The sequence below is a fragment of the Grampus griseus genome (assembly GCF_964374135.1).
Source record: "Grampus griseus genome assembly, chromosome: 20".
Taxonomy (NCBI): Eukaryota; Metazoa; Chordata; class Mammalia; order Artiodactyla; family Delphinidae; genus Grampus; species Grampus griseus.
Window position 1 is genome coordinate 37,383,406 of NC_139014.1, and position 26,672 is coordinate 37,410,077.

Below are 26,672 nucleotides of genomic sequence, written 5' to 3' on the forward strand. Positions count from 1 at the left end.
TCTAAGACACAAAGTTAGGACTCAAACACAGGTGTCCAAGACTTATAATCACTACACTATTCTATATGATAAGCAAGCAATTGAGGAAGAACTGGATCAAACACATTCTGTATGAACTGAGGCAAGTCATTCTACAGCTAAACACTGGGGACAATAATATTTGCTGTCGTTTTTCTCATAAATGCCATAAAGAACAAATTTAAGACTGCTGCTGTGAAAACATCTGGTGAATGAAAGAATATGCAATGTTTTAGATAACCATTATTTTCATCCAATTAACTTTTCAAATAAGTTTATTTGCTCACTGAAACTGAAGCACTTCAAGGACAATCAAAAAGGTCTTACCTAAAACCACTATCAGCAGTTTCTGGAATGCATCTATCATAGCCTTCTGAATAGCAAGCTTCTGGGTTACCTTCCTTTTCATAAGGAATGATAATGACCCTAAATCCAACAAAAAAAGATGAATTTAAAATGCCTATCTGAATAACTGATTTCTAGGTTATATGTTTAAAACTAAAAATGCATCTGTGATTCTTAGATCATTATCTTAGTGATTAAGGGCAGGCACAACACTGGGGTGCGGTTGAATGTCTCTGTTGTAGGTATACCCTGGCATGGCACATTTTACTGCTCAGATCTATTCTCAAAGTTCCTATAATACTTGATGGTAAATGCAAACCAAGAACGTGGCACAACTTTCATAATACTCACAGATTTCAAATGGACAAGCTGAGGCTACACGGCTACAGACCCTGCTCTCCTGGGCATAAAGGGCTGGATTCATACAGTGAGATAGATTTGGTGGTAGTGCAGATGATCTGGCCTCTCCTCAACCATCACCCACTCAGGTGGATGGTGGAGCCTCCTCCACTCAATTCGCTAACAGCCCTGCCTCTGACTTAAAACCCTAAGCCCAAGTGCCATTGATTCTAAGAGAAAACTCAGTACCAATAGGAATCCCCTTTCTAGGGATCTACGTTTACTTTTTCTGCTCAGGCCCTTCTATAGAAGGCAAAGGACTGAACATTTACACAAGAGTTTATTTCAATATTTTTTTTCCAACAGCAATAAAAAGTTACTTTAATATTCTTGTGTCCACAGTTAACAAAATCAGGTAAGCAGAGCCCCCTGTTAGATTTTAGCCTCGTTTACTTTTTGTCTGGATGTTTGAATCATTATACCTGGACCAAGAGAGTGGCACTGGGAATGGAGAGGAAGGGACATAAAGCAGACATGCTTTAAAGAAAGAATCCAAGAGAACTCGGCCCTAACTATTCACAGGAAATGGAGAAGAAGGGCAAATTAGAGTTGATTCCATACTTTCAAGCCAGGGTGACAAGGAATGGTGATCCATTGCCAAGACACTGAAGTGATGGGCACAGGGCGGTGAGCTATCGGGGGTAAGGAGTTTGGTGAGTTGTCCTGGAGAGCAGCTCTCATTTTCCTCCTCTCACCTCCAGGGCTGATGATGAATCTTCTGAGCCTGTGAACACCAACGTGGTCCTGCGGTATGATGGGCTGATCACCTGGGATGCACCAGCCATCACCAAAAGCTCCTGTGTGGTGGATGTCACCTACTTCCCCTTTGATAATCAGCAGTGCAACCTGACCTTTGCTTCCTGGACCTACAATGGAAATCAGGTGGATATATTCAATGCCCTGGACAGCGGAGACCTCTCCGACTTCATCAAAGATGTAGAGTGGGAGGTGCATGGCATGCCTGCTGTGAAGAATGTGATCTCCTATGGCTGCTGCTCTGAGCCTTACCCGGATGTGACATTCACTCTCCTTCTAAAGTGGCGGTTCTCTTTCTATATCGTCAACCTCCTCATCCCATGTGTCCTCATATCTTTTCTGGCTCCCTTGAGTTTTTATCTCCCAGCAGCCTCTGGTGAAAAGGTCTCCCTGGGAGTGACCATACTGTTGGCCGTGACTGTATTTCAGCTCATGGTGGCAGAGATCATGCCCGCCTCAGAGAATGTCCCTCTGATACGTGAGTTCAAGTGTCTTACACTTCGAGTCAGCACTGTGGTAACTGGGGTTGTATCTGTATCTTTAAACTCCTAACAATGAGGTCAACTTCAGACTCAACACAGGCTGTCACATACTTGATTTGGTGTCTTCAGTTGGCATCTTTGAAAAGAGATGTGGCTGTTGGAAACAAAGCTGGTCTTGTTGTCTCCAGGTTTACCCAAAAGAGGAATGAGAGCAATATGGTATAGAGCAGTGGTTCTCAGAGTATGGTCTCTGGACCCACAGCATTAACATCATTTTATTTTATTTATTTATTTATTTTTTTGCTTGGGGAACATTATTTTATTTTTATTATTTTTTTATTGGAGTATAATTGCTTTACAATGGTGTGTTAGCTTCTGCTTCACAAAAAAATGAATCAGTTATATATATACATATGTTCCCATATCTCTTCCCTCTTGCATCTTCCTCTCTCCCACCCTCCCTATCCCACCTCTCCAGGCGGTCACAAAGCACCGAGCTGATCTCTCTGTGTTATGTGGCTGCTTCCCACTAGCTATCTACCTTATGTTTGGTAGTGTATATATGTCCATGCCTCTCTCTCGCTTTGTCACAGCTTACCCTTTCCCCTCCCCATATCCTCAAGTCCATTCTCTAGTAAGTCTCTGTCTTTATTCCTGTTTTACCCCTAGGTTCTTCATGACATTCTTTTTTCTTAACTTCCATATATATGTGTTAGCATACGGTATTTGTCTCTCTCTTTCTGACTTACTTCACTCTGTATGACAGACTCTAGGTCTATCCACCTCATTACAAATAGCTCAATTTCGTTTCTTTTTATGGCTGAGTAATATTCCATTGTATATATGTGCCACATCTTCTTTATCCATTCATCCAATGATGGACACTTAGGTTGTTTCCATCTCTGGGCTATTGTAAATAGAGCTGCAATGAACATTTTGGTACATGACTCTTTTTGAATTTTGGTTTTCTCAGGGTATATGCCCAGTAGTGGGATTGCTGGGTCATATGGTAGTTCTATTTGTAGTTTTTCAAGGAACCTCCATACTTTTCTCCACAGTGGCTGTATCAATTTACATTCCTACCAACAGTGCAAGAGGGTTCCCTTCTCTCCACACCTTCTCCAGCATTTATTGTTTCTAGATTTTCTGATGACGGCCATTCTGACTGGTGTGAGATGATATCTCATTGGAGCTTTGATTTGCATTTCTCTAATGATTAGTGATGTTGAGCATACTTTCATGTGTCTGTTGGCAGTCTGTATATCTTCTTTGGAGAAATGTCTATTTAAGTCTTCTGCCCATTTTTGGATTGGGTTGTTTGTTTTTTTGTTATTAAGCTGCATAAGATGCTTATAAATTTTGGACATTAATCCTTGGTCAGTTGCTTCATTTACAAATATTTTCTCCCATTCTGAGGGTTGTCTTTTGGTCTTCTTTATGGTTTCCTTCACTGTGCAGAAGCTTTGAAGTTTCATTAGGTCTCATTTGTTTATTTTTGTTTTTACTTCCATTTGTCTACGAGGTGGGTCAAAAAGGACCTTGCTGTGATTTATGTCATAGAGTGCCCTGCCTATGTTTTCCTCTAAGAGTTTGATAGTTTCTGGCCTTACATTTAGGTCTTTAATCCATTTTGAGCTTATTTTTGTGTATGGTGTTAGGGAGTGATCTAATCTCATACTTTTACATGTACCTGTCAAGTTTTTCCAGCACCACTTATTGAAGAGGCTGTCCTTCCTCCACTGTATATTCCTGCCTCCTTTATCAAAGATAAGGTGACCATATGTGCGTGGGTTTATCTCTGGGCTTGCGATCCTGTGCCATTGATCTATATTTCTGTTTTTGTGCCAGTACCATACTGTCTTGATTACTGTAGCTTTGTAGTATAGTCTGAAGCCAGGGAGCCTGATTCCTCCAGCTCCATTTCTCGTTCTCAAGATTGCTTTGGCTATTCTGGGTCTTTTGTGTTTCCATACAAATTGTGAAATATTTTGTTCTAGTTCTGTGAAAAATGCCATTGGTAGTTTGATAGGGATTGCATTGAATCTGTAGATTGCTTTGGGTAGTAGAGTCATTTTCACAATGTTGATTCTTCCAATCCAAGAACATGGTATATCTCTCCATCTATTTGTATCATCTTTAATTTCTTTCATCAGTGTCTTATAATTTTCTGCATACAGGTCTTTTGTCTCCTTAGGTAGGTTTATTCCTAGATATTTTTTTCTTTTTGTTGCAATGGTAAATGGGAGTGTTTTATTAATTTCACTTTCAGATTTTTCATCATTAGTGTATAGGAATGCAAGAGATTTCTGTGCATTAATTTTGTATCCTTCTACTTTACCAAATTCATTGATTAGCTCTAGTAGTTTTCTGGTAGCATCTTTAGGATTCTCTATGTATAGTATCATGTCATCTGCAAACAATGACAGCTTTACTTCTTCTTTTCCGATTTGGATTCCTTTTATTTCCTTTTCTTCTCTGATTGCTGTGGCTAAAACTTCCAAAACTATGTTGAATAACAGTGTTGAGAGTGGGCAACCTTGTCTTTCTCCTGATCTTAGTGGAAATGCTTTCAGTTTTTTACCATATGGATGATGTTGCCTGTGTGTTTGTCATATATGGCCTTTATTATGTTGAGGAAAGTTCCCTCTATGCCTACTTTCTGAAGGCTTTTTATCATAAATGGGTGTTGAATTTTGTCAAAAGCTTTCTCTGCATCTATTGAGATGATCATATGGTTTTTCTCCTTCAATTTGTTAATATGGTGTATCATGTTGATTGATTTGCATATATTGAAGAATCCTTGCATTCCTGGAATAAATCCCACTTGATCATGTTGTATGATCCGTTTAATGTGCTGCTGGGTTCTGTTTGCTAGTATTTTGTTGAGTATTTTTGCATCTATGTTCATCAGTGATATTGGCCTGTAGGTTTCTTTCTTTGTGACATCCTTTTCTGGTTTTGGTATCAGGGTGATGGTGGCCTCGTAGAAGGAGTTTAGGAGTGTTCCTCCCTCTGCTATATTTTGGAAGAGTTTGAGAAGGATAGGTGTTAGCTCTTCTCTAAATGTTTGATAGAATTCACCTGTGAAGCCATCTGGTTCTGGGCTTTTGTTTGTTGGAAGATTTTTAATCACAGTTTCAATTTCAGTGCTTGTGATTGATCTGTTCATATTTTCTACTTCCTCCTGATTCAGTCTTGGCAGGTTGTGCATTTCTAAGAATTTGTCCATTTCTTCCAGGTTGTCCATTTTATTGGCATAGAGTTGCTTGTAGTAAACTCTCATGATCTTTTGTATTTCTGCAGTGTCAGTTGTTACTTCTCCTTTTTCATTTCTAATTCTATTGATTTGAGTCTTGTCCCTTTTTTCCTTGATGAGTCTAGCTAATGGTTTATCAATTTTGTTTATCTTCTCAAAGAACCAGCTTTTAGTTTTATTGATCTTTGCTATCGTTTCCTTCATTTCTTTTTCATTTATTTCTGATCTGATTTTTATGATTTCTTTCCTTCTGCTAACTTTGGGGTTTTTTCTTCTTCTTTCTCTAATTGCTTTAGGTGCAAGGTTAGGTTGTTTATTCGAGATTTTTCCTGTTTCTTAAGGTAGGATTGTATTGCTATAAACTTCCCTCTTAGAACTGCTTTTGCTGCATCCCATAGATTTTGGGTCGTCTTGTCTCCACTGTCATTTTTGTCTAGTTATACTTTGATTTCCTCTTTGATTTCTTCAGTGATCACTTCGTTATTAAGTAGTGTATTGTTTAGCCTCCATGTGTTTGTATTTTCTACAGATCTTTTCCTGTAATTGATATCTAGTCTCATATCGTTGTGTTTGGAAAAGATACTTGATACAATTTCAATTTTCTTAAATTTACCAAGGCTTGATTTGTGACCCAAGATATGATCTATCCTGGAGAATGTTCTGTGAGCACTAGAGAAAAATGTGTATTCTGTTGTTTTTGGATGGAATGTCCTATAAATATCAATTAAGTCCATCTTGTTTAATGTATCATTTAAAGCTTGTGTTTCCTTATTTATTTTCATTTTGGATGATCTGTCCATTGCTGAAAGTGGGGTGTTAAAGTCCCCTACTATGAATGTGTTACTGTCGATTTCTCCTTTTATGGTTGTTAGTATTTGCCTTATGTATTGAGGTGCTCCTATGTTGGGTGCATAAATATTTACAATTGTTATATCTTCTTGGATCGATCCCTTTATCATTATGTAGTGTTCTTTGTCTCTTCTAATAGTCTTTATTTTAAAGTCTGTTTTGTCTGATATGAGAATTGCTACTCCAACTTTCTTTTGGTTTCCATTTGCATGGAATAACTTTTTCCATCCCCTCACTTTCAGTCTGTATATGTCCCTAGGTCTGAAGTGGGTCTCTTGTAAGCAGTATATATATGGCTTTTGTTTTTGTATCCATTCAGCCAATCTGTGTCTTTTGGTGGGAGCATTTAAGGTAATTATTGACATGTATGTTCCTATTCCCATTTTATTAATTGTTTTGTTTTCATTATTGTAGGTCTTTTCCTCCTCTTGTGTTTCTTCCCTAGAGATGTTCCTTTAGCAGTTGTTGTAGAGCTGGTTTGGTGGTGCTGAACTCTTTGAGATTTTGCTTGTCTGTAAAGGTTTTAATTTCTCCATCAAATATGAATGAGATCCTTGCTGGGTAGAGTAATCTTGGTTGCAGGTTTTTCTCCTTCTTCCCTTTCTATATATCCTGCCACTCCCTTCTGGCTTGCAGATTTTCTGCTGAAAGATCAGCTGTTAACCTTATGGGGATTCCCTTGTGTGTTATTTGTTGTTTTTCCCTTGCTGCTTTTAATATGCTTTCTTTGTATTTAATTTTTGACAGTTTGATTAATATGTGTCTTGGCATATTTCTCCTTGGATTTATCCTGTATGGGACTCTCTGTGCTTCCTGGACTTGATTTACTATTTCCTTTCCCATATTAGGGAAGTTTTCAACTATAATCTCTTCAAATATTTTCTCAGTCCCTTTCTTTTTCTCTTCTTCTTCTGGAACCCCATTAATTCAAATGTTGGTGCATTAAATGTTGTCCCAGAGCTCTCTGAGACTGTCCTCAGTTCTTTTCATTCTTTTTTCTTTATTCTGCTCTCCAGTAGTTATTTCCACTATTTTATCTTCCAGGTCACTTTTCCATTCTTCTGCCTCAGTTATTCTGTTATTGATCCCATCGAGAGAATTTTTAATTTCATTTATTGTGTTGTTCATTGTTGTTTGTTTCATCTTTAGTTCTTTTAGGTCTTTGTTAAACGTTTCTTGTATTTTGTCTATTCTATTTCCAAGATTTTGGATCATCTTTACTACCATTATTCTGATTTTTTTTCAGGTAGACTGCCTATTTCCTCTTCATTTGTTAGGTCTGGTGAGTTTTTATCTTGCTCATTCATCTGCAGTGTGTTTTTCTGTCTTCTCATTTTGCTTATCTTACTGTGTTTGGGGTCTCCTTTTTGCAGTCTACAGGTTCGTAGTTCCTGTTGTTTTTGGTGTCTGTCCCCAGTGGCTAATGTTGGTTCCGTGGGTTGTGTAGGCTTCCTGGTGGAGGGGAGTAGTGCCTGTGTTCTGGTGGATGAGGCTGGATCTTGTCTTTCTGGTGGGCAGGTCCACATCTTGTGGTTTGTTTTGGGGTGTCTGTCGACTTATTATGATTTTGGGCAGCCTCTCTGCTAATGGGTGGTGTTGTGTTCCTGTCTTGCTAGTTGTTTGGCATAGGGTGTCCAGCACTGTAGCTTGCTGGTCGTTGAGTAAAGCTGGGTGCTTGTGTTGAGATGGAGTTCTCTGGGAGATTTTCACCATTTGATATTATGTGCAGCTGGGAGGTCTCTTGTGGACCAGTGTCCTGAAGTTGGCTCTCCCACCTCAGAGGCACAGCACTAACTCCTGGCTGGAGCACCAAGAGCCTTTCATCCACACGGCTCAGAAGAAAAGGGAGAAAAAGTAGAAAGAAAGAATTAATAGAAGTAGAAAGAAAGAAAGAAAGAAGGGAGGGAGGGAGGGCGGGAGGGAGAGAGGGAGGAAGGAAGGAAGGAAAGAAGGAGGGAAGGATGGAAAATAAGATGATAAATAAAATAAATTAAGATAAAATACAATAATATTATTAAAATAAAATAAATAATTACTAAGTGGGGAAAAAAACGGATGGATTGAACCCTGGAACAAATGGTGGAAGCAAAGCTATACAGACAAAATCTCACACAGAAGCATACACATACACACTCACAAATAGAGGAAAAGGGGGAAAAAAATCATAAATCCTGCTCTCAAAGTCCATCTCCTCAATTTGGATGATTCGTTGTCTAAAGGAGGGAAGGAAAGAAAGAAAGAATGAAGATAAAGTAAAATAAAATAAAGTTATTTAAAAAAATAATTATAAAGGAAAAATTTAAAAGAAACAAAAACAGACGGATAGAACCGTAGGAAAATGGTGGAAGCAAAGCTATACAAACAAAATCTCACACAGAAGCATACACATACACACTCACAAAAAAGGAAAAGGGGAAAAAATAATAAATCCTGCTCTCAAAGTCCACCTCCTTAATTTGGGATGATTCTTTGTCTATTCATGTGTTCCACAGATGCAGGGTACATCAAGTTGATTGTGGAGCTTTAATCCGCTGCTACTGAGGCTGCTGGGAGAGATTTCCCTTTCTCTTCTTTGTTGTCACAGCTCCCAGGGGCTCAGCTTTGGATTTGGCCCCGCCTCTGCCTGTAGATCTCCGGAGGGCGTCTGTTCTTTGCTCAGACAGGATGGGGTTAAAGGAGCCGCTGATTCGGAGGCTCTGGCTCACTCATGCCGGGGGGTAGGGAGGGTCACGGAGTGCAGGGCAAGCCTGCGGCGGCAGAGGCCGGCATGACGTTGCACCAGCCTGAGGCACGCCATGCATTCTCCCAGGGAAGTTGTTCCTGGATCATGGGACCCTGGCAGTGGCGGGCTGCACAGGCTCCCAGGAAGGGGGGTGTGGATAGTGACCTGTGCTCACACACAGGCTTCTTGGTGGCGGCAGTAGCAGCCTTACCGTCTCATGTCTGTCTCTGGGGTCCGCGCTTTTAGCCTCGGCTCGCGCCCGCCTCTGGAACTCCTTTAAGCAGCGTTCTTAATCCCCTCTCCTCGCGCATCAGGAAACAAAGAGCGAAGAAAAAGTCTCTAGCCTCTTCAGCAGGTCCAGACTTTTCCATGGACTCCCTCCCAGCCAGCCGTGGCGCACTAACCCCCTTCAGGCTGTGTTCACGCCGCCAACACCAGTCCTCTCCCTGCGCTCCGACCGAAGCCCGAGCCTCAGCTCCCAGCCCCGCTCGCTGCGGCAGGGGAGCAGACAAGCCTCTTGGGCTGGTGAGTGCCGGTCGGCACCGATCCTCTATGCGGGAATCTATCCGCTTTGCCCTCCACACTCCTGTTGCTGTCCTCTGCTCTGCGGCTCCAAAGCTCCCCTGCTCTGCCACTCGCAGTCTCTGCTCACGAAGGGGCTTCCTAGTGTGTGGAAACCTTTCCTCCTTCACAGCTCCCTCCCACTGGTGCAAGTCCTGTCCCTATCCTTTTGTCTCTGTTTATTCTTTTTTCTTTTGCCCTACCCAGGTACGTGGGGAGGTTTCTTGCCTTTTTGGAGGTCTGAGGTCTTCTGCCAGTGTTCAGTAGGTGTTCTGTAGGAGTTGTTCCACGTGTAGATGTATTTCTGGTGTATCTGTGGGGAGGAAGGTGATCTCCGTGTCTTACTCTTCCACTATCTTCCCGGAAGTCATCTATTTCAATCTTTAGACAATGATTTTTTGGGGATAACTGAAGGCCAGAAGACATCTGTATTTGAAGGACTATTTAGCACAAATTATTAACCAAAAAAAAACCTAACTAATTTTCCCTCCTCCTAAGCTTCTTGGCAGTCAGTCAGTTCTAAAATTCTAAAGTTTATGGTGGTGTCAGGTATTGCCTAAGATAAAAACCTATATTGTCAGGCAGAAAAATTTTGCCCAGGGTTTTAGTTGCTTAGCAAAGGTGATGATGTTTGAAAAGTTGAGTTTCAGAAAGAAAGGAAAAAAGAGAAATCCCACTCCCTCACCTGGGCACACACACACATACCTTCCTCCAACTTATCCAAAGGTTCCTCAGCCATGCCAACTCCAGAACTCCTGCACTCATGGGAGGGGAACACCACCCCTAATCACAGAAGAACTTCAGGCTTTGCTTCGGAAGTCATGTCACAATATCTTCATTTTCCCTTTCTTCAAGGTTAGAAATATCCTGAAGCTCTTAGGATTTTGAATTAAAGCCTAGACTTCAACATATTCTGTTGTTATAAATAAAAAATAAACTCCAGCAATCCCAGGTAATAGTTTAGGTATTCTATAGCTTCAAAATCAAGTGAGACTTGCAAATGAATGACTAGATATGGACAACTATTTTTTATTATATACCATACAAATACTGGAGAAAACTATGAACACCACCATCCAAGTCATTGAGATTATCACTAATTCTAGGTGGCAGGCCAATGCTCAGATACTTCCATGTGGAAGCCTCTCACACATCCTCCCCATAGCCCTGTTTTATTCTTCTCTCTAAAGTCTAGGAGTTCAATGTTGAAAGGAGTCTGGTTAGTCAAAGAAAATCTACAGAGTTTACCCTGATGATCCTTTTTGACCACCCATGGAAACCAAAGTAGTAATTTGACAATTCTTGGCATCTGGAGCTGTTTAGGGCAAGTGTATTATGTTCAACCGTCTTATGTCTAGTGCCGAAATGAACCTAAAGACATAAAAGACCTAAAATTATCACAACCCTACATAGAGACTTATTTTGGATATACCTGAGATTTATCAATACCAATTTCATAGAGTGGTTGTGAAGATTAAGTAGGACATTTTAAGCAATGAGTTCACAGTGAGCCCTAAATAAATGTTATTTATTACTTTTAAGTCAGTACTTTCTGCATCATTTCCAGGGCCCCTGATTAACCGGAATGTTCCCTGACCTCTGGTGGTGAAAGTGATGATGAAAGCAACCAAAGAAGCCCAGCAGAAGCCTATTATGGGGCTGGGGGTAAGCAAAGGAAGTGAACTGTTTTAGTTGTCTCATCCTGTAGCTCCTGCTTGAGAATATGACCTGAAGAGGAGATAAGATGGGCCTGCCACTGAATTAGGAGCTTAATCTGTAGCACCCCCTCCCCATGTTACTAATGCCTGTTAGAAGAGGGAAGACATATACGTCTATAAATGTAAATAAAGTAACCAAAAGAATTAGAGGTTCATCTGCATTAACAAGCTTCTTTGAAAGTGCAAATATTTCCAGTCTTAACTCCCTAAGTCATTTACATATTACTGTGGATTTTTTACATCACTAGTTCTTTCTTAAATGTCTATTTCCACTTTGAACAGGGTGTAGTATATAAATATAGTCATAAAATTCAAATAATACAAATAAAGTGAAAGCATTGTTACTTCTTTATTGATTTGTTTGTGCATCTTCCTCTGTCACTAGTTTATGAACTCCTTAAGTGCTTGAAGGAACCATATATTATTCTTTCCTTATTACCAGAAACAAGCATAGATCTTGGCATATAATAGAGGAGTGATGGTCTGGTGACTGAGTGAATGAATGAGCACATAAGAAAATGAAATTACTTTCTCCAACTGAAGCTACTTGCTGGGAAGGAGAAATGAAGACTAATTTTTAAATATTGAGTGTCGCATGGGAGGCTAGGCTCTGTATGTTGAGTCATAATGGAGCTGTCCTGGACAATTATGAAGCTTCAGAAGGGCTCTGAGCTCCTGAGTAGTAGAGACAGCTGACATCGGGGATAACCTTGCCACAGTTCTTGCTGGCAAACATTTCCCTTCATGCTACTGAGAAAAACTCAGATACATTAGGCCTTTCCTTCATTTTATTTTAAGATGTTATTCTCTTTTCTGTATTTTTTAAAAATGCAGGGGAAAAAAGATAAGAAATATGTATACCTGCCAATGAGTTAAAGAACACAGATTTGGAACTTCCCTGCTGCTGCAGTGGTTAAGACTCCATGCTCCCAATGCAGGGGGCCCGGGTTCAATCCCTAGTCAAGGAACTAGGTCTCACATGCATGCTGAAACTAAGAGTTCATACGCCACAGTTAAGGAGGCTGTGAGCCACAACGAAAGGAGCCTGCCTGCTGCAACTAAGACCCGGTGCAACCAAATAAATAAATAAATAAAATTTAAAAAGAACGCATAATTAAAGTAGATAACAATTTCGGGGGTGTGGGTACTAAACTAAGGCTCTGCATTAAATAAAGAAATCTAATACGAATGTCCTTTCCTCTCAACACTACAGTGACTTGTAGAAATTTTTCTTCATTATTTTATCAGTGATGGGCTTTATGCTGTGAAAATCTCAGAACCTAAGCTTATGCAATGGTCTTAATGTCCAATATAAGAAAAGAATTCATTACTCACAACTGATACCACGTAACTGTTTCATAATCTTTCCAGGATCATCTGTAATATCTGAGTGGTTATGTGAAATGGTTGCAGGGTCCGCAAATTAAGGAATGTCTGACACAAAATCATTTCAATCCCAGGGAGTACAGCCAGGATTGAAGAGGGTGTTAAACAGGGTACAGAAGTGGGAGGTAGTGTACCTGGAGTCACATCTGAGGAGAGTTCTCAGATTCAATAAAGGTGAAATTAGTGAGTAAAGAAATATGGGTGAGAATAAGCAGCAAGGTCAGTAGGAAGTAGCCAGAGCAAGAAGCCAATCAGAGAAGACACACAATTATAAAGTGAAAGGTCTGGGAAATCTAAGCCTCACTCACTTATTCAGAGGAAGTGAAAAGGTCCTTGAAAAAGGAATGGTGGCTGAATGGAGGCACATAATGAAATGTTCATTCTGGGGAAGTAAAATTGGATGGCATATTGATATGGAATAAGTTTTCTACAGTGCATTAAAGAATATTTTAATGATCCTCTGGAATCTGAAGGGGGTTCTGAATAGGCAGTTTGAGAGTGATGATGATGATGAAGCCTCCTTTATGTTACATCTGACAAAAGTTTGGCAAGCTCAGGACTTCCCTGGTGGCAGAGTTGTTAAGAGTCTGCCTTCCAATGCAGGGGACACGAGTTCGATCCCTGGTCCATGAAGATACCACATGCCGCAGAGCAGCTAAGCCCATGTGCCACAACTACTGAGCCTGTGCTCTAGAGCCCGTGAACCACAACTACTGAAGCCCACATGCCTAGAACCCGTGTTCCGCAACAAGAGAAGCCGTCGCGATGAGAAGCCCACGCACCGCAATGAAGAGCAACCCCCACTCACCGCAACTAGAGAAAGCCGGGGCGCAGCAACAAGACCCAATGCAGCCAAAAATTAATTAATTAATTAAAAAAAATTTTTGTCAACCTCACACATTTAAAATCCACATAAAAGTAAATATAAGGAAGACTCTTGTGAAGATTTCTTAAATTAAGGGGCAGCATAAAATGACATGGGGTTTAACATCAGTCAACTTTGCATTTGGCCTCTAGTTTCCACATTTGCTGTCATGAACTTTAAGTAAGTCACTTAACCATCCTGATTTCGAGTTTCTTCATCTAAAAAAAAGAAAGAAAGAACTGGAGAACTGGGGGATCAGTGGAGCAGTGCATCTGAGAGCATTCTGTACAGCACAGTGCTGTACAAACGCTGGCCATTTCCCCACCCCCCGCCCCGGGATCTTAGTTCCCTGACCAGGGATTGAACCCGGGCCCTCAGCAGTGAAAGTGCAGCGTCCTAACCAGTGGACCGCCAGGGAATTCCCGATGGCCAATTAGCTTTAAATTCAGCACTTCATCCCAGTAGAGCGACGAATTCCACATTTGGACCCACCTTCACTGGAGATGTGTGAAAAAGCTGCTTCTGGTTGCATGCCTTTTGGGCTCTGTGGGCATCCCTTGCTGAATAAAACTTAATGATGGCATAGAACCCAGGACCAGCCACTGCTGCGTTTGCGAAGACTTGGACCGACTACAGAAGGCCAAAGTGGGAGAAGACTGTGAACAGAGAATGCTGTAGGCTGGTCCCACGCTAAGTAAGTGCAGGAAATTTCACGCCCGGGAAACCAAACCACCCTTTCCCTTATATTCTGCCAGCCCTTCGGCACAGGTAACTGTGGTAAGCCTGCAACTCCAAACACTTCTCATTTCATGAACAAGTTTCCCTCTGAAATCCTTAGCTCCGAGAAGCATTAGGAGGCGATGCCGTCAGTTGGGAACTATCTCTCAAAAATCTATGGGGGCGAGCTGGCTGCTCAGGTCAGCTCTAGAACTAAGATTCCTCTCAGCGGAGACCACAGGCAGATGAGGTACCGAAGCAGTCCCAGTTACTGGGGTGCGGGACGGCTTCCTCCACCCCTCCCTCTGCCCCGGCTCGGCTCACTTGCAAGGTCTCGGCCGTGGGTCCAGATCACAGCTCCCACACCAGCAAGGTTTTGTCACCACCGATGGCAACCACAAAAGGTACCAAATCCACCATCCTACCTTCACCCCGCATGTGCGGCTCGGGGCACAAGCGGACTGTGCCTGCGCACACGAGCCCACGCTTTTTAAAAAGTTAGTGCCAATAACTCTAATATATAGAAAAATAGTTGAAAGCCCCTGAGTGTTTTGTGGATAGAAAAGCTTGAGATTCAGAGCAAATACAGAGCTGGACAGTCTAAGAATAAACTATCTCTCCCATCCATTAGAAGGGCTAGGTAGCAGCTTCTGGTTATGGAACCAGAAACTCTCAGGTGCCAAATAGGACATGAAACAGTAACACTTTTACTATTTATAAAATTGCAGAAACAAACAAAATAAACAATAATATATTTACACCTGTCCTATAAGACAAAGGGTACTTAAGACCTAATGAATATAAAATCAGTTTACAAACTATGATGCACTATATGAATAAGTTCTCATTTGCAGAGAGCACAGCATGGGTTATGTGGCCATTAATGATAATTCCCTTCTCCTTTCCATTCCTTTCTCTTGTTCCTTTATGTATGTGGATCAGTTACATTATTAAGCTAACAATGTAACTGAGCTATTATTAGCTTAATAATGTAACCAATAGTCTAATTTTTAGCAAAGGGGTAGTTCTTAGAAACTTAGGGAGCTGGAACTCTGAATGAATGAATTAAAATATTGCAATTACATCATTCATTTTAAAATTTATCATCATTGATTAAAAATTAAAATAAAAATTAAATTAAAAATTTATTATCCCGCAACTGAGACTCACCACAACGTGTGACGTCTGTCAAGCATTCACCATCACAACTCAGCTTGACTGTCTTACAGACAACCTCAATAGTATTTTTATTTATTTATTTTATTTTTTATTTTATTTTATTTTTTTTGGTGGTACGCGGGCCTCTCACTGATGTGGCTTCTCCTGTTGCGGAGCACAGGCTCCGGACATGCAGGATCAGCGGCCATGGCTCACGGGCCCAGCCGCTCCGCGGCATGTGGGTTCCTCCCAGACCGGGTAACAAACCCCCGTCCCCTGCATCGGCAGACGGACTCTTAACCACTGCGCCACCAGGGAAGCCCTCAATAGTATTTTTAAATTGGCAAAGGCAGCAGGCCATACGGCTAGGTAAGATCCTATAAATGGAAACACAGGTAATTAAATTCGTGGTAAAAGAGTTACTTGAGTAGGTAGAAGAGGTAGGCCAAGGCCACCACAGACCAGTGCAAAAAGGAGTTCTTGGGGCATATAGAATGGAGAACTGGATAGGGGCCGGTTGGCCAATTGCTGCTCTTGACTGTTGTAAATAAATATAGAGGAGGAGAGAGGTGCCCAACAGAAGGATTAGGATTGCAGAATGTACAGTATGCCTAGAAAAAAGGGAATAGAGATTAGAATTTGGTGACATTGATCTGTGCTTTAAACCAGAAGTATCTCCTTCCAACCCAAAAGACTCACTTTGGTTTGAGAGTACACAGGGAGAAGGCAGACTTCTAAGAAGAGTCTGAATAAGACCACACGTTCTGTAGTCCCTTTCTCGGTTCCTATTTGTGAGTAGTAATATATTAGAAATTACTCTAGTAATAAAAATGCATCGAGTGGTTAACCAATAACAGAGATCGCATTGGCCAATCTGGACAAAAGGAACATTCCAAAGAATAACATTATTATTATAATAAGGTATAACATACTTAATTTAGAAAAAAGCACATGAGTTCATAATGATACTCAAAATGAAAAGTGGGGGAATTTAGAAAAAAGCACATGAATTCATAATGATACTCAAAATGAAAAGTGGGGGAGCTCTTCTTTATAGGATAATGTTAGCTAATAAGTGCAAAACGAATGATAGAATTCGGAAAGTCTCATTTTGCAACTATCAATGTAATAATCGATTCAGACAAGGATTATCATTGATGCACAGTTGGGTGAAGAGTTGTTTGAAAGTAGGATCTTCACTGATCCCAAAGTATCACCCCACATATTATTTATCAATTACCAAGGGGAAAAATAACTTTACAATGGAAAGATATGGAAGATACCACCTTAATCAAGTGATCAAACAGCACTGGGCCACCTGAAGTGATGAAGTATGAAGAATACATCACCTATATAGTATTCTTCCCCAAAATGTTTACTTTCAATCTAATGAGGAAACAGACAAATCCAGACTGTGGGGCAATTTACAAGACAACTGGCTTAGACTCTTCAAAAATGCCAATGTCATAAAAGACTGAAAAAGAAAAACAGTAGGGAAATATTTTACATTAAATGAAACAAAGACATGACATGCAATGCCTAATCTTTAATTGGACCCCGTATCAAAACAAAACAGACTTAAAGAATGCTTTGGCTTCTGTCCAAGATGAAGTAACAAGGACCAATTTAAACTCCCACCTGAAACAATGAAAAAATCAGGCAGAACATATGAAACAACAGTTTTCAAGAAACTGCACCTCAGGCAATAAAGTTCAGTGATCCCCAGGAGATGGGAAATAAATGAAGTGATCCCTATAATTGCCCTAACTTACTTCTCTGAGAGAGTTTCCAGGTCATGGTACAGGGAAGAGAAGTCCAGGCAGAGACTGGTGGACTTCCTGACTGAGGAAATGGAGCTGAGAATCTGGGAAACCCAAGGTAACTAGAGTTCACAAAGCAGAGTATCAGAGAGAAAAGAAGTGCACAAAGAACTCTGGAGATATGCAGAGGGATCTCTTGAGAATTCAACAAAATATTGGTCAGTACATTTGTGTGAGGAATTACTTGATGACAGGAAAACAACCACATGAAAAGATTGATAATAAGAATAACTGGATATAACACAGGGTTGAAGGAATAGTACCTATTCCTACAAGTTGGACTGGAAAACCTCATGATACTAAGAAAGGACTTGCCTCAGTAGTTACAAATAATGAGCTCCAGACTGAAGACTACTTGGACTCCTACCCAACGAATCTGAAAAGCTAGACCTAAAAGAATAAAATTTGTTTTGAGTAACTTAATTTCACCCAAAACAAAGCCCAAGCATTTTACAGAAATATAAATATATATAGCACACAATAAACTAAAACTCACAATATCTGGGATCATATGAAAAATTGCCAAGAATGTAGAGAAGTAGGAAAATATGACCCATACTGAGGAGAAAAGGCAAACAATCAAAACTAACCCATAATCTATGCAGATTAGAATTGGCAGAAAAGAATATTTTAAAAGTTATTATACATGAAGAAAAGTTATTATAACTGTATTTCATATGTTAAAAATCCCAGACTAAACAATGAAAATGGTAAGTACAGTCATGGAAAATGTAAAACAGACCCAAATTGAGCTTCTAGAGATTAAAAACAATGTCTAAATGAAAAACACATTGAATGAGGTTAATGGCAGATTAGACACCGCAGAAGAAAGGGTCAGTGAACTTTAAGGCATAGTAATAGAAACTATACAATATGAAACAAAAAGAATAACGAAACAAAAACAAAAATGAATAGAGCATCAGTGAGTTGTGCAACAACTTCAAGTGGCCTAATACATGTGTACTTAGAGTCCATGAAGGAGAGGAGAAATACAAAAATTTGAAGAAATAATACCCAAAATTTTTCCAAATTAGTAAACACTATAAACCCACAAAGTCAAGAAGACCAATGAACTTTAATCATAAGAAACATGGACAAAATTACACCAAGGCACAAAAAATAATCAAATTGCTCAAAACCAGCAATAAAGAGAAAAATTTAGAAGCATCCAGAGGCAAAAACTATACAATATATACAGAGGAACAAAGATAGCAATGACAGCAGAATTCTTATTGGAAACAATGTAAACGAGAATTCAGTGGAATAACATCTTTAAAGAAGTGAATTGAATTTTATCAACCTAAAATTCTATAACCAGATCTGTCAAAACAAAAGCAAAATAAAGACTATCTCAGACATACAAAAGCTGAAAGAATTCATTACTAGTAGACTTTCACTATAAGAAATGTTAAAAGAAGTATTTTTAAGCAGAAGGAAAATGACACCAGATTGGAATATGGATCTACACAAAAGATTAAGAATACTGGAATTGGGACTTCCCTGGTGGTTCATTGGTTAAGAATCTGCCTGCCAATTCAGGGGAAATGGGTTCGATCCCTGTCCAGGAAGATCCCACATGCCATGGAGCAACTAAGCCCATACACCACAACTACTGAGCCTTCAATCTAGAGCCTGTGTACCTCAACTACTAAAGCCCACGCACCTCGAGCCTCTGTCTGCAACAAGAGAAGCCATCCAATGAGAAGTCGGGGCACCACAATGAAGAGAAGCCCCTGCTCACCACAACTAGAGAAACCCCAGGTGAAGCAACAAAGACCAAACACAGCAAAAAAATAAATTTTAAAAAATACTTTAAAAAAATGTTAAAGGGTTTTAGTCATTCAATATATGTCTCTGACCACAATGGAATTAAATTAGAAATTATCAAATCCAAAAATCCCCAGATATTTGGAAAATAAATAACACACTTCTGAGTAACCTTGTGGTCAAAGAAGAAATCAAAAGGGAAATTAGAAACTATTCTGAACTCACGGAAACTGAAAACATAATATGTCAACATGTGGGATATTGGTAACATTGTACACAGCTTCCTCAACTTCCACCTTAAACTGGAAAAATGAGAGCAAATTAATCACAGAGTAAGAGAAGAAAGAACACAATAAAGATCAAAGTAGAAATAAATAAAATGGAAAACAGAAAAATACTGTAGATATTATAAGGATAATAAGAGAATATTATAGAATACTTTATACTGATAAATTCAAGATGAAATGGACAAACCCCTTGAAAGACATGCACTACTAAAATTTATTCAAGCATAAAGATATTAAAGAACTTGTATGTGCAGTTTAAAACCTTCCAACAAAGAAAGCTTCGAGTCCAGGTGGCTTAACTGATAAATTCTACCAAACATTTAAGGAATAAAATAATGCCAATTCTACACAAACTTTACCAGAAAGTTGAAGAGAAGGGAATACTTCCCAACTTATTTATAAGGCCAAATTTCACCATATCAAGATTAGACAATGACATTACAAGAAATCTATAGACCAATATCTCTCATGAACACAGAGGCAAAAATTCTTAACAAAATTTTAGCATATCAAATCCAATAATATATAAAAAGATGATACAACATGACCCAATGGGGTTTATCTCAAGAATGAAAGGTTGGCTTAATATTTGAAAATCAACTTACCCATCTTAGCACACTAAAAAGAAAAATCAGGACATCTCTGGTGGGGCAGTGGTTAAGAATCCACCTGCCATTGCAGGGGACATGAGGTTGAGTCCTGGTCTGGGAAGATCTCACATGCCATGGAGCAACTAAGACCATGCACCACAAATACTGAGCCTGCGCTCTAGAGCCCGTGAGCCATGTGCCACAACTAGTGAAGCCCGTGCATCTAGAGCCTGTCCTCTTCAACAAGAGAAGCCACCGCAATGAGAAGCCTGCATACTGCAATGAAGAATTGTCCCTGCTCACCACAACTAGAGAAAGCCTGCGTGCAGCAATGAAGACCCAATGCAGCCAAACATAAATAAACAAATTAAGAAAAGAAAAGAAGAGAAAAATCACATAATCATTGCAATAGATGCAGGAAAAGAATGAAAGAATCTAACATGTATTCCTGATTACAGAAAAAAACAACGTTCAGTAGACTAGGAATGGAAGGAGACTTCCTCAACTTTATAAATGACTTCTACAAAAAACCTAACATCATATTTAATGGTGAAGGAGAAAGTACTTTCTCTCCAGGATCAGGACAAAGGCAAGGATGTCTGCTCTCATTACTTCTATTTGACATTGCACTGAAGGTTCTAACCAGTGCAACAAAAAGAAAAGAGATATTCACAATGGAAAGGAAGTAAAACTATCTCTATTTGCAGATAACATGATTAAGTAGAAAACCTGACAGAATCTACAAAAATGCTACTGGAACTAATAAATGAGTTTATCAAGTTTGCAGGGTACAAGATCAACATACAAAAAGATTAATTTATCTCAACCATCAGAGATCAAAGTTTTAAAATACTACTTATAATAGAATCAAACATATAAAATACTTAGAATAATTCTGACAAAAGACGTAAAAGACTTGCACACTGAAAACTGTAGAATATTGCTGGGGGAAATTGAGGAAGACCTAAATAAATGGAGAGATATAATGTATTCATAGATCATAAGATTCAATATTGTTAAGACATCAATTCTCCCCAAATTGATTTATAGATCAAAATCCCAGTAGGCTTTTCTATAGAAATTGACAAGTTAATTCTAAAATTCTTATGGAAATAAAATTTAGAATAACTAAAACAACTTTGAAAAAAAACAAAGTTGAAGAACGAACAGTAACTGATTTCAAGGCTTATGAAGCTACACTTTCAAGACATTGTGATAGTAGTGTAAAGATAGACAAAAAGATCAAAGGAACAGAATAGAAAGTTCAGAAGTAGAGAGATGTGGACAACTGACTTTCAGGTTCAAAGGCATATAAGTGGAGAAATGATAGTCTTTTCAACTAATGATGCTTGAACAATTGAATATCCAGGTGCAAAAAGAAAAAAAAAGAAAAGAACTTCCATCCAAACCATATACAGAAATGAACTCAAATTGGTTCAAAGATCTGAATGTAAAACATAAAACTATAAAACGTCTAGAACAAAATAGGTGAAAAATTTTATGACCTTGAATTAAGCAAGATTTCTTAAATACAACACCAAAAGCATAATCCATAAAAAAAATGGATAAAAATATATATAGGGATAAATTAGACACAATCAAATTTAAGAATTTCTGCCCTGTAAAGGACACTCTTGAGAGAACGAAAAGATGAGTGACAGAATGGGAGAAAATACTTAGCAACTTACATATTGGATAAAGGACTAATTTCTAGAATATATAAAGAGAACTCCAGAAAAATATAGATAAAAGATTCAAAGATATACAGAAGGAAAATAAGCATATGAAAAAATGTTTGACATGATTAATCATTAGGAATGCTACAGTGAGATACAACTACACACTTATTAAACTATCTAAAATTAAAAATACTGAGCATAACTAGTGTTGGCCACAATGTGAAGAAAATGCAACTTCCATACACTGCTGGTAGAGATGTAAAATGATCAAACCACTATGGAAAATAGGTATTTTTAAAAAAACTTAAATATACACTCACCAATGATCCAGCCATTCTACTTGCAGGTATTTACCCAAGAGAAATGGAAGTATACATCCATACAAAGACTTGTACACAAATATTCATAGCAACTTGACCTGTAATAGACAAAGACTGAAACAACTCAAATGTCCATCAATGGTGAATAGATAAATGGTGGTACATCCATATAATGGAATACTATTCAGCAATAAACAGAAATGAATTACTGATATATACAACAATATGGATGAAGATTAAAATAATCATGCTGAGTTAGAAGCCAGTTAGAAAAAAGTATACACTGTATGATTCCATTTACATAAAATTCTAGAAAATGTAAACAGAAAGCAGATCAATGGTTGCATGGTGATTGCGAAGGGCAAGGAACGATGGGAAGGAAGAATTACAACGAGACATTAAGAAACATTCTCAGGTGATGGACATATTGATTTTGGTGATGTCTTCATGGTTTGTATGTATGTGTGTGTGTGAACACAGATTATTGTATGTCAATTATACCTCAAAAACCTGTTAAAATAAATGATATTATATGAGAGAGACAATTGGGGAAATTTGAATAGCAACTCTTTATTAGGTAATATTATTGTGTAGGAATTTAATTTCTTCAATACTGTGTGTTAACAGTATTGTAGTTACATAGGGAAATAATTTTTAATATCCAGAGAGGAGGACCTCTAGCTGACAAGAGAGGGATCACAATTGTGGCAGATGCTGTGGGAGGCTGAGGGAGATGAGGCTACAGCAGTGACCAATGGGTGACAGCGTGGTGAAGACAGTCATTTGTCAGCTGACCTGACAAAGACGGTTGGAACAGACTGCTAAATGCAGGGCCCTTTCCGCATACTAAACTCATGCAATACCCTCAACTAGCCCTGACATAACAGAAAGTTTCTATTAGCTTGCCATATTGGAGGGGGATGGCACAATTTAAGGTGCAGTAAGTTGTGTAATTAACTGTCACAATAGGGTCCTACAGAAGTAGTTTTTTAAACTGCAAAAAAATGAAACTTGGCCCTTCCCTCACAACATACATGAAAATTAACTCAAAATGAATCATAGACCTAAATGTAACTATACAATTTCTGGAAGAAAACATAGGAGAAAATCTTTGTGATTTTGGGTTAGACAATGGGGTCTCAATGATTTCTTAGATAAGACTCAAAAAAGCACAAACTATCTAAGAAAAATTGCTAAGGGACTGCCCTGGTGGTTAAGACTCCGAGTTCCCAATGTACAGGGCCCGGGTTCGATCCCTGGTCAGGGAACTAGATCCCACATGCATGCCACAACTAAGAGTTCGCATACCACAACTAAGAAGCCCATGAGCCATAGCTAAGGAGCCCATCTGCCCAACTAAGACCCAGCACAACCAAATAAATAAATTAAATAAATATGAAAAAAGAAAAAATATTGCTAAATTAGAGTTCATCAAAAATTTAAAACTTCTAGTCTTCAGAGACACTTTAATACAATGAAGATAAGTCACAATCTGGGTGAAGATATCTACTAAACACATATCTGAGAGAAAGGACTTTTTCCATTGCTTTTTATATAAAGCACTCTTAAAACTCAATATAAATATCCAATTAAACAATGGATTTGAACAGACACTTCATTTAAAAAGATATCTGCATACGGTATTTGTCTTTCTCTTTCTGACTTACTTCACTCTGTATGACAGACTCTAGGTAGATCCACCTCATTACAAATAACTCAATTTCATTTCTTTTTATGGCTGAGTAATATTCCATTGTATATATGTGCCACATCTTCTTTATCCATTCATCTGATAATGGACACTTATGTTGCTTCCATGTTCTGGCTATTGTAAATAGAACTGCAATGAACATATTGGTACATGACTCTTTTAGAATTATGGTTTTCTCAGGGTATATGCCCAGTAGTGGGATTGCTGGGTCGTATGGTAGTTCTATTTGTAGTTCTTTAAGGAACCTCCATACTGTTCTCCATATTGGCTGTATCAATTTACATTCCCACCAACAATGCAAGAGCACCCCCCTTTTCTCCACATCCTCTCCAGCGTTTATTGTTTCTAGATTTTTTGATGATGGCCATTCTGAGTGGTGTGAGATGATATCTCATTGTAGTTTTGATTTGCATTTCTCTAATGATTAATGATGTTGAGCATTCTTTCATGTGTTGTTGGCAGTCTGTATATCTTCTTTGGAGAAGTGTCTATTTAGGTCTTCTGCCCATTTTTGGATTGGATTATTTGGTTTTTTGTTATTGAGCTGCATGAGCTACTTGTAAATTTTGGAGGTTCATCCTTTGTCAGTTGCTTCATTTACAAATATTTTCTCCCATTCTGAGGGTTGTCTTTTCATTTTGTTGATGGTTTCCTTTGCTGTGCATAAGCTTTTAAGTTTAATTATGTCCCATTTGCTTAATTTTGCTTTTGTTTCTTTTGCCTTGGGAGACAGATCCAAAAAAATATTGTTATGATTAAAGTCAAAGCCTGTCCCGCCTATGTACTCCTCTAGGAGTTTTATGGTTTCTGGTCTTACATTTAGGTCTTTAATCCATTTTGAGTCTATTTTTTATATGGTGTGAGGGGATATCCCCAATTGTAGAGATGGGTAATTGGAATATTAAAGACGTAATATGCTACCCAGAGTTCTTGGTTGCAGATGATGGAAAACAACTCTAAATTATGAAAAATGTATAACATACTGGAAGGATATTGGGAAGCCCTGAATTCTACTAAGACTTGAAAAAAGAGGGGCTTCTCCAAAATATGATGGGTGTTCATTTCTCAAGTTAGGAAATGTTTACAATAGTGAAAACTTGCCTGGGTGTCCCGTTTAGAAATGTAATTGATGCTCAACTCTTCCTTTTATTTAAATTTTTTAAAACTCCAAATTCACATTTATCCATTTTTAAACTGGAAGGTTTTGTACCTTCCTTTCTCTTTTTAGGAGAACTCAAAATGTTAAGGTACTCATTGTCAATTGCCTATGAATACTTACAATATGTGAAAGTAGCTTTAAGTTTTGTGATGAGTACAAAGAAATAAAGCATACCTTTGCTGCGCCTCCTTCAAGCTTCCCCTGAGCACTGCTGTGCTGGTTTGGGAGGGGCAGCACTTGGACTGTCCTAAACCTCTGAGTTGATGGGAGCAAGTCTTAAGTGTCCATATGGTCTTGGCAGCCAGTTATGCACTAGAATGGGGGCGGGGGGGGGGGGTTGGGGGGTGATTAAATGCAGAGATGGGATTAAACTGTTAAATCCTAAGTGATATGAATGGCTACAAATGAATGACCCAGAAAACTCCCTCCCCCACCCCATATTCTTTATTTAGGAGACAGATCATATAGACTTTGAATAGCAGCCCAAGTATGAATAGATTTACATTGTAAACCATGCTTGTTTGGTTTAAAAAATTATGCAACAATTTATTCTCTTTCACCACAAAATCCTTCTTCATTGATAATAGACTTCATTATTTAAATTTACTGCTGTAGATTTCAAATAGGCCGCTGATGAATTATTAGCCAGTCTCTAAGTAATAAGAACTAATATTTATTAATGAGTGTTTAAAATATGCAAACCATATAATTTTTTAATCTAATCCCAATGCAATGAAATAATTAATACACATGAGTCCACACCACTGTGATCATATTTGCACATTCCGCTTCCTTGGTTCCCTCTTTATTATTACAAAATAATTGATATTTGTCATATGGCATATAATGAAATTGATGGTGAACCTGCCTGCCAGTGAAAAACATATATTTCACTTTTACTACCTGTTGTCCTTTCCCCCCCATATCTTCCAACATTGATTAATGAAATGCCATGTAGAATGGCATTATAGATTTGTCATTTAGCCAAATATTATGTAAGGTAATAAGTACAACACTGTTGCTCATTCTTTCTTTTTTCTTTACCCTTTATTCAACTATGGTTTAAAGTGTAAAATGGGCTTACTGCACATGGAACCTAAAGTTGGGATGTAAAAACTTCTGATAGAATTATGATTCATTTTTTTATATGGGGAAATATTTTAAATGTGTAAAAATATATGCTCTTTGATTTCAACATTGAACTGTATCTGCTTATAGCATAAGATTCTTGTGTACATTCCACTGCTTTGGCTTTTGTAACTCTATGAAAGAATTTTGCTTTCATGTAACAGGGACATCTATCCACGTACTGGATGAATTATAAACTACTTCAAACACCCATGGATGGAGGGGGCATGGGCTATATTATGCTCATATTCCTGCCAGTGTTATAAATGTCCTCTTTTTTGATGGAGGCCGGCCATGAGAAAATTTGTTTCACACGATAACATTACATACCATATTTAGATTTGCAGCCATAATCTTGTCAAGAGTTGATTATCACATGATTGGAGCAGTAAAAAAAATTAATTGGGGTTTAAACTTATGAGAAAGCACTTATATTGTGGAATAAGACTTCTTAATGGAGTGCAGGCATTAAACAGACCTTGTATTAGGCTCTGAAATTAATGGGTCACTGTATAACTTTCTAGTTTTCATAGCCTGATGAGATTAATGCTTGCTTATATAGCAAATTCAATGACTCATTTAATTTCATGTGAATGTTTAAAGTTAAATTACTTTTGGATTAAGTCTTAATTCATTATTCATTTTAATGTCTGAAAGAACTTTCATTTTATTTAATCAAGTGCATCATCATTAAGTAAAGCCTAAGGGCCTAGATAGCTAAAAATAATGTGAAAAGGAAATTTATTAATTTACACTGAAAAGAGACTTGTTATAAAATTTATTCAATACTATACCATGCTTATGTATGATGCTATTTCAGAGACGAGATATTTATAGGCTTTTTGTCATATTTTAAAACACCAAATTGAAAAGCTGCCTATTTGGCCACCTAATGTTCCATGTGTACTCCTTGAGCAAAGATTACCATTGACCTTTATTTATACATTTTTCATTTATTCTCGTAGTCAACAAACATTTA

At 38.4% G+C, this 26,672-nt stretch overlaps 1 protein-coding gene and 1 pseudogene across 2 annotated transcripts; one reads left to right on the plus strand and one right to left on the minus strand.

Annotated features, from left to right (window-relative positions):
- Positions 1 to 301: 301 nt before the first annotated feature.
- LOC309838744 (RAD52 motif-containing protein 1-like) lies at positions 302 to 14,494 on the minus strand (annotated as a pseudogene). The gene is made up of 5 exons: positions 14,399 to 14,494; positions 13,850 to 14,029; positions 10,637 to 10,759; positions 10,094 to 10,261; positions 302 to 444 (listed from the first exon to the last, which is right to left on the minus strand). The product of its transcript is annotated as an RAD52 motif-containing protein 1-like (transcript).
- On the plus strand, positions 591 to 2,070 carry LOC309837881 (neuronal acetylcholine receptor subunit alpha-9-like; the record flags this gene model as incomplete). Its single annotated transcript, XM_082678766.1, has 2 exons — positions 591 to 601; positions 1,464 to 2,070. 2 exons carry the CDS (start codon positions 591 to 593, stop codon positions 2,068 to 2,070), a joined length of 618 nt encoding a protein of 205 aa, XP_082534892.1.
- Positions 14,495 to 26,672: the final 12,178 nt, after the last annotated feature.